Below are 9,575 nucleotides of genomic sequence, written 5' to 3' on the forward strand. Positions count from 1 at the left end.
TATTATTATTTTCTCATTAGAAAGCTACAAAATCATGTATATTTATTAATATTATTTTTTAGTTTATAATCAATAAATGAAATTACAAAATATATATATATATATATATCATAAACATACCAACAAAAAAATTAGCATTTAAAAATAAATTTATTAATATGTTATGTAAATACTAAATACTTTCTAAAATTTAATTTATTAAAAAAATAAAAACAATAAATGAGTGTAATTTTATCATAAAAATATAAAAAAATAAAAATATTCTAACTAAATAAAAAAATATAAGAAAATTTAAAAACAAAACAAAAATCTCAATTGAAATTGGGTAAGATTACATAATTTATTGATAAAAATGTATTATCCATATAAAAGATAAGAATTAGTAAATTAAATTTCTTATCTATTACGACAAAAATTAACCAATAAACAAACAAACAAATAAAAAAATACTAGAGAAGTTCAATAATTATATATTAATATATTAAATTTGTAAATGTTTAAAAAAATTTAAAAATAAATGACATAATTAGAAAACACTAGTGCATATAAGGTCATTTATCAATTTAAATATCAAATTTGAGTAATTTTTTATATTATAATTATAGTTTTAATATTATATTTGTTCATTATTAATTATTATAATATTTTTTTTATATTTTATTATTGACCCCGGTTCAACCCCGATTCGACCCGGTCGAACCCATTGACCCCTGACCCCTGGCCTTAACCGGGTCAATGCCCGGGCCGGGTCTGACAACTTTGGTTATTCCCTCATTAATTTGGAGATCCATAGAAATAACATAATTAATAATAACATTAATGAGAGTAAATTGAGATCCACCAAAATTGAATAGACTAAATATGATTGAGACAACATACCAAGCCTAATTAGGTGCATTATAGCTACATATCATCTTCTTAAAACATTAATCACATTGCCTAGTTAAACATAACATCAAAATACTCCTAAATAAAAAAAAAATTTATATTTCTAAAAAAATACTCTTAATTATTTAATCTGCTCATCTAATTGATCAATCTAATATAAACATAATAAAATCATTATATATTTATGATCATTAAAACAAGTGAACAAATTATCAAATACACATGCACATATAACTAAGAAACTCACAACTCAAAAGTAAGGGATACATAAATACATATCATGAGATGATTGGTTGAGATGGAATAAATAAAAGGAGATGCGGTGACATTAAAGAAAGATGAAAGAAGGAAAATGGTTCATGGGACCCCATCCACCACATGGACTAATAAAACCAGCCTGTCCAAGAGCTGTGAAAAACAAAGCTGCAGAAGCAATAAGAGAAGACATATACAAACACATGATACATTTGAGAAACAAAACCAAGTGAATCAATCAAAACATACATTCAGAATGAGTTCCATGTTTGAGAACCTGCAAAAGAAAAGGTTCTTCCCCTCAATGCCTGAAAAGGATGAACTTCCAATATCTCAAGACAAGCACAAGGAGACTCACATGATAGGATTGAGGAGAAGACTTTCATCCTTCTCCATCAATGTGCAGCCACTGACATCTGCATCCACTGCATGGGCATTTAGGCGATCCCAGTCGATGCCGTCCTTCGGGGAATTTGCCGGAGGACCTCTGAGAAAGTGGTGGGACTGGGGCTGGGGCTGGATCTCATCAAGAAAGCCTGCATTTGCCAAAGACATTGAGATGAATGAGGAGGAGTCAAGCATGCTTGGATACAATAGTAAAGGGAGTCTGAAGCATTTGCTTTACAAATTGCGGTCAGAATTCCGGCGTCTTCTTCGCTCAGAGACTCTGCCGACAACTCAAGGGTTTAGGTATGACTCCTTCAGTTATGCACAAAACTTTGATGATGGAAGGAGAATAGGAGATGAGTGATTATGTGCTTGTGTGTGCATATATCCCTGCTACTACTCCATTTGGTTCCAAAGTTTCTGTTTCATATAGCTATGTATGTTCTGATGAATCACCAATCAACAAAGCATTTTCTAGTGAAGATCCAAGCAGAATGGCAGATCAGGGGAGGACTTACCTTCAAGAGCAACTAGTATTACTTCCTAGCAATACCTATATACTATATATGTCTGTATGTATTCATGTCCTATCCATTATTCATTTGTTCATTCTTGTTCCTATTTCTTGTTCCAATTTGTTGTTTTGAAGAAGCTTTTAAGGGCAATTTGTGATGTATTATCATGGGAGCCTTGTAGTTCTAGGCACTATTTTGTGGTTTAATTTCATTGATTCTCCTCTAGTGATTGATTCTCAATTTCTAATGAGGTCTCCCTGAAAACTTCAAAACTACATAATCACATTCTCTTGTCTTGGATCTGAAGCTTCAAGGCTCACATTCCAATGGTATGACTACACATGGACTTTTGGGTAGGAAACAGCTACTGCTGCACTGTCTAGTTTGTCTACCTTTATATATTATATATATATAAATAAATAAAGATGTAAACCAGCTATTTGTAGTGACCAGGTCAGGTATATTGACATTGTGAAATTATACAGACTCATCCATAAAAAAAAGCTCAATTAATCAAGGAGTTATACTTGAAAGAAATCAAATTTAAGCAAAAAGTTTGGTGGTGTGTCATTGTTACATGAGTTGGCAAGCAACTCTCAACGGATGCCATGATGTTTGTCTGTACTCTATTTTGTGAAGGAAAGAGCAAGTAAAAACAATATGCAAGACTTGCAAGTCATTCAAGTCAGCTTTCATGAAGCCTTGTGGTCCTATTTCAGAATGGGACTGTTTCAGAATTTACATTCTGCCCTTCGGAGCAATACCGCATTAAATATCATTGAACATAAAAGACAGAATGTGCAAAGCGCAATTATAGCAAAAGAGAAAGGAAAAAAGCACACAGATAAAAGCAGACCTCCACACAGAAACCTACTTCATTCCACCTTAACCTGAATAAACCAAAAAAATCAAATCAAGCCTAATGACTTTACAATAATATTGGTAGCGATTGTGATTATCACTGGCAAGGATCTAGAGTCATTTATGTGCTGGCATGAATGTCATGTATTAGTGGAAGGAGATGCCATGATTGTTTATTAGGAAAAAAATGCATAGATAACTGAAAGGTCATCATGCATTGTGAATGATCATTAACTAGGTATCAACCAGTGCAGCAACAAATAAACAATATTATCACTAATGCCTGTGACTAGCATTGACAGCTTGTATGAATGCCATGTATGAGTGGAAAATCACTTAACTAATAAACAATTGACTCTTCAAGAGAAACTAGGAAAGTCCATATCAAGAAAACTATTAATCTAATGAGATAAAAGGTAATTCGCCATTCATGTGAATAATGACAATAGCTAGCATATCAACCGCCGAAATCAGGGGAAGATAAAGAACAACAGCATTTGGTCACAATTGCTACTGAATTCACTTAAAATAATATCAGAAGACCAAGCGAAAAACAAAGTACAACATGTTTACTAACAAAAGAACAAATGAATAGATTTCACACACAAGGTGTGGAAAAAAACCCAATGATTCATCAACTCATAGAAATTTGAAAATTCACCATGCATTGTGAATAATATCAATAACTATCATATCAACCACCGAAATCAGGGGAAGATAAAGAACAAAGGCATTTGGTCGCAATTACTACTGAGTTCACTTATTAATAATATCATCAAAGACTGAGCAAAAAACAAAGTACAACATAGTTTAATAACAATAGAACAAATGAACAGATTTCATGCACAAGTTGTGAAATAAACCAAGTGATTCATCTGTAACAAACACCATCAGCATTACCTCTCTTCAGATGAATTTTCAGTATGTGATGCCTCCAATGTGGTTTCCGGCATATGCTGAGGATGCCTGAGCCACATGAAGGCAGACCAAGCAGTCCTCCATAACCCACCATTTGCAAAATGAGGAATGACAAGACGACCCCAATATGGGTAATAAGGACCAGGCAGTTTGAGTAGCAGAAAGAAAATTGCTAGCAGGAGGAGATGCCTGGGAAATCCTTCCCCTTCCTGATACAATTAGCATGAAGAGTAAGGTTCAGAATCCCCATTTTTAATGGAAATTAAACAGAAAATGTAAACAATGAACTAAAACATAAGCTATACCTCGAGATCTGGATAAAGATCTTTGGCTGTGTCTTTCAAGACTCCAGCAACAGCAAATCCTAATAGAAAAGGGATGGGTATGAGACGCATCTTCCTCTCATGGGCACAATATGACATCTCACTTAGTGAGGAAACCACCAATAATGGCAGACAGAGGTACTTCACCACTGCACAAGCAAGTTCAAATATCAGGCTGTAGAAGCTCCAGGCTGCTTTTGTCCATGGGAAATCCTTTACAGGCTGAGGTAAGTTCTCCCAAAGCTTTCCCAAAGCATTGATCACACCACTGATATCCATTTTCTCAGGTCTTTCATAGTTTCCTGCGGTCACATTTATCCCATGTGGAACTAAGTGCCTTTTCCTATGACTCTGAGATGGAGGTAATTTCACCCTATGATAGAAGCTGCTTGACAGACCAACATGTGTACAGAAGAGGTCCTGTTAAAGAAGAGTGAAGCAGAAAGTGGCGAAGATAACGGGAACTCATAAGAAATACAATGACAGGAATATATATGCATATACATATTTATCAAACAAAAGCATAAAGCATGAGGATGTTGGCAATGGTGATACCAGTTAAAAATCCATTAAATTATAACATAAGCATCAAACAATCAATTTTGAGTAGGAAAAATCCAGTAGCTTAAATACTAAGACGAAATATGACCCTGAAAAATCAAGAAAATGTACTTCAAAAGTTATGCTAAGTGATCAAGAATCTATTCTCCCATTTTCATTTCCTTTTAGATTATTTCACCGGAGAAATAGCAACCATAAACAAATTGAATTCAATAAAAGCATGCAGCAGTGAAGCCAACGCCAATGATTCCACTTTTAACTCACTAGACATGTTGCAGTGTGCATTGTTTGCAACAAGAACAACAACCAAATGAAAAATGAAGTCCTTATGAACAATGATAATGCTAACTGAAAATATGCTACTGTGAGAGAAGCTTTCCAAAGACTTATTTCAAGCTTTACAGAGCAAATTACCACATTCTCTATTGATCCCAAAAGAAAACCATAAGGAAATAACAGGAAGATAGAATCAGATCACATAAATGAGCTAAATCTCTCGCAGACAACTTCAACATTATAATGAAAGAAAATCATAAAAGTCTTGTTAGTATTGAACTGTAAAAACATCACTGAACTACCTAGTTTCGCTGCTGTATCTCAAACCACGGCAATCAATCGAGCTAATTAACAATGAAGAGAATTCATAGAGCTAAAATAAACATCCAAATGAATAAAAGAGATAAATTTGGCAAATTTCATCCACAATAGAAACACCAATCTCACTGAACTGAAACTATATCAAAATCAAAGTCAAAACAAACAAGAAAAAACAAAAATCCAAGGAAAATAACTAAAGTACCTGAAAACCAGCACAGAAAATCATCCTACTCTGGCTCTGGAACTCATTCTAGCATCAAAATAACCAAATATCTCAGCAAAAAATGGAAGAAAACACAAATCCAACTGACGGTGATAGGATGAAAGATGGGCATGGGCATCATAACCTTGTAAAATCGAGCAAATCCCACGGGAAAATTTCCCGACGCCACCGTCGGAGAGACCATCTCCTCTCCGGCGAAAACCCTAAACCCAAGCGGACAGCGAGCTAGAGGATGACTGTCAGTGAGGGTTCGGGGATGTGCTGGGTTCTTATCGGATTCGGGTCCAGTTGTTGGATAATTCGAACCCGGAAAGGCTTTTGGGCCCTCACTGAGTAAAGAATTTTTATGAAAATTTATTTTAATGATTTAAAAATTTTTTATAAGAAAAATTATAAGCTTGGCTTGAAGTCGCTCTAGTCACAAGTCTCTAGTTATAAATATGGGCTTACAATCAGAAACAATTAATTTCTATGTGAGGATGTACGAGTCTAACAATTAATTTTTAACCTGTGCGTCAAACTATACTGTGTCTATCAGGGGCGGAGCTAGGGGAGGGCGAAAAGGGCCATGGCCCCCTAGTTTTATTTTTTTTAATTTTATATATATATATATATATAATATAAAAAAAATATTTTAGAAAAAAATATTTGTGAAAAATTATTATTTTATTTTTTCAATTTTTTTATAAATTGATTTATATAGTTTTTTTTCAAAAGCCTATTGTTTGACAAGTCGAGTTTTTCACAAATTAATATATATAGTCTAAAAATATTATATATTTAGAAAAATATAATTATAAATTTTTATTGTTTAACCTTTGACATTTAATAAATTGGTTATATAGTAACAAAAAATTATTTTATAAAAATTTATTGTTTAGCAACTTAATTTTCTATAAATTAGTATATATTATTAATATATATATATATATATGAAAATTTATTATTAATTTACCTCATTCACTTTTTACTTTTCTTAAAAAAAATTTAGTCCTCTCTAAAATTTTTTTTTGCCCCCCTTAAAAATATCTCTTGCTCCGGCCCGACTATCACATTTGTCAAAAAAGAGTTAGACCCATAATCTATTTTTTTTTTTTTAAAGATATTGATTTGTTAGTTAAAATTATTTTAAACATCTATATGTACTTCAAGATGATAAATACATTTGAACAACTATCTTAGAAGAAATTAAAATTAATTTTTTTAGACAAATAGGTGACAAACGCCCCTCATTTAAGAGAAGTAAAGAACATGCACAAAAGTAGGCTCAACAAGCATTGTGCTCTCATCTTTTCGTAGATTTTAATATTTGATTTCATTGGATGCTCATGAACACTTATGTATCAATAAACCAAGATGGAGTTGATAATATGTTATGAAAACAATGAAGATGATAGGAATTGCTAGAGGAGCAAAGAAGCTAATATGGATAAGTCATCTGATGTGGAAACATCTCCACCAATGATCCGTATGAGCAATAGAGAGAGACGCGGGAACACTAAACTCGTGAGTTATCATACTCTCAACAGAGTGGCAGCAGGCGATGATCCCATTAGCTGTGGAGATGAGTAAGTTATGCCAATGTGGTAGTAAAGAAGGAAGCGATTGGTTAGAGAGGATAGTTATGCTAACTGTGGGAGTATATATAATAATATAAAAGAAGGAGAGCAAGGAAGAGAGAGAGCATCGAAGAACAGTGAAGAAAGATTGGGCCTGGAGTGGTTTTCTTTGGTGATCCTCCTGTGACCTAGTTGGGAGGGAAGTCATTCCAATGTATTTGACTATTTTTCTACTTATTTCCATTCGATCCACAACTCTATGAGCTTTAATATTGCATTTGATTTGAGTATTAGTATTGATGTGTGTTGTTAGTCGATATGTGAGATTTTCTTCTCTTTTGATTGGTAATTATGGATATTATCATTTGATCTATTGGTTTGGGAGTTAATTCCTATCATCTTGACTGGTATCAAGACTGGATTGTTGATCTATTGCTATGTTGAAGGATTCTACTCAATATAGCCGTGCTTAATTGCTTGGAAGTTTGAGATTAGCTTCTGTTATTGATTTTCACAGTTGTTTGAATTGATTGTTCAATTAATTCATTACATAATAAAATTAATTTTCATATATACCATTAATTTTAAAAAGAAAAAGGAACTGGTGGTACAAAAAACTTCACCCCTTCAATGGATTACCTAGATAGATTCTCAACCCTAGTGTCACAGGGAAAATCAAATCAACAAGCACACAAGATTGAAACTCAATTAAAACATCAATTAAAGGAAACATAATAAGAGTCAATGAAACAAAATCATCCTAGGGTTTACAAGTCCAAGCACCCACTAGGGGTTTAGCTCTCCATGGAGCAATACAAAAGCAAATATGAAATCAAAACTAAATGCAAACAACTCATAGAGATAACCCCCTTGTCGTTCGTGTCGATGGTCTTCAAGAGCCCCCTCGTCTTCTCCAAAGACTCCTTCGTCAAGCCTAGGGCACTCCCAGCCGAATCTAAGCCGTCGGAAGCTCCCCCAATAACTCCCCTCCGAAGGAAATCGATGTCGAATGTTGTAGAATCGCTACTAAATCCCAGCAAAAATCTCTCAAAACCCTAGCCACACTCTCCCCAAAAGATAGCCAAAAAAATAGGAAGAAGATCCCCAAATAAAACCCTCAAAGCGGTATTTATAGGGCTGAAATCGGGCATTCACACGAGCGTGTGGAATTTCCACACGACTGTGTGGATTTCCAGACTGCGTTTTCCTGCGCGCTGTGAACAGTAACGGCTACAGTCATTACCGACCCCATGCACTTGCGGGTGTCACACCAATAATACAAATAAAATGCCCTAATACAAGCATTCTCGTTGGTATTCGAGGGTATAATCCTGACAAAATCACCAATGAAATATGACTTCAAGGAGACCAAGCAAGGGACAAGCTAATGTTACATATGCTTTCAAGTGATCTATGCAATAGCATGATAAGAATGAGCCGTACAACATTGCTATGATTATGTGATATGTTGGTCACAAATGGTGGTCTTAAGCCAACTTTGCAAGCATCTATTGAGGAACAAGTCACAAAAATACTTTTGCTTATTAAGCTACAATGTCTCCTATCGTAAACTATCTTTTTTCTTCCATCGTTCTTGTGAGATAATCTTTCGTCATTTTCACAATGTTTTACAAGCTATTGTGAAATTTGAGGACAAATTCATAATACAAAATACTCACAAATTCCTTCCAAAATGTTCAACAACAATAGATTATATCCATATTTCAAGCTAACACATGTCCATTGAATTACAACTTTGCTAAAGCTATGTGTATGGTATTAATGAAACAAAAAAATTAATATTTGAACTGTGTTGGTACTATTGATGAAACTCATATTTATGTAAAAGTTTCTAGTGCAAAGCCTCTAACTATTGTGGGAGAAAGGAATACCCCGCACAAAATATGTTCGCCCCATGCATATTTGATTTAAAATTCAGGTGTGTTACAGGGGTGGGAAGGAACAACATCTGATTTGAGAATTATAAAAAAATACATTAATTATGGTAATTCCTCTTAAAATTCTAGAAGGGTACTTGTCGATGTGTTAAAATATTATATAAAACATCATATATATATATATATATACACACACACATAATTTAATAATCAAATTTATTTTTTCTTTAAAAAAATATTACATCGTTGATGTTTGATTCATGTTAAGAAGAGGGCTCATTTGGGATTGAATAAATTTAATTAAAAAGATATATTTATTTTGGTTTTGAATCAGATAAATTTATATTTATATTTGGTCTTGATTAAAATTTATGTCAAACACACACTAAGCCAAAAATAAAACCTCTCCAGGAGAGGGTAGAATACACAACCAAACAGACGAAATACTATCATAATGATGGAACAAAACAACAAGATAAACATAAAACACACAGATAATCTCCAATAACACATCATTTCCCACAAGTCAGCTTTATTTCTTGTCACTTACAGGCCATTCTCACTCAGATCGATCTCAATTAAGCACTTGT

General features: G+C 33.5%; 1 protein-coding gene across 1 annotated transcript; it reads right to left on the reverse strand.

Moving 5' to 3' along the window:
- Nucleotides 1-1,152: 1,152 nt before the first annotated feature.
- On the reverse strand, nt 1,153-5,859 carry LOC120252150. Its single transcript, XM_039260633.1, has 6 exons — nt 5,653-5,859; nt 5,508-5,555; nt 4,130-4,567; nt 3,807-4,033; nt 2,902-2,935; nt 1,153-1,679 (listed from the first exon to the last, which is right to left on the reverse strand). Exons 1-6 carry the CDS (start codon nt 5,710-5,712, stop codon nt 1,581-1,583), a joined length of 906 nt encoding a protein of 301 aa, XP_039116567.1. The 5' UTR covers nt 5,713-5,859; the 3' UTR covers nt 1,153-1,580.
- Nucleotides 5,860-9,575: the final 3,716 nt, after the last annotated feature.

This window comes from Dioscorea cayenensis, chromosome 3 (genome assembly GCF_009730915.1).
Source record: "Dioscorea cayenensis subsp. rotundata cultivar TDr96_F1 chromosome 3, TDr96_F1_v2_PseudoChromosome.rev07_lg8_w22 25.fasta, whole genome shotgun sequence".
NCBI classification, from domain to species: domain Eukaryota; kingdom Viridiplantae; phylum Streptophyta; class Magnoliopsida; order Dioscoreales; family Dioscoreaceae; genus Dioscorea; species Dioscorea cayenensis.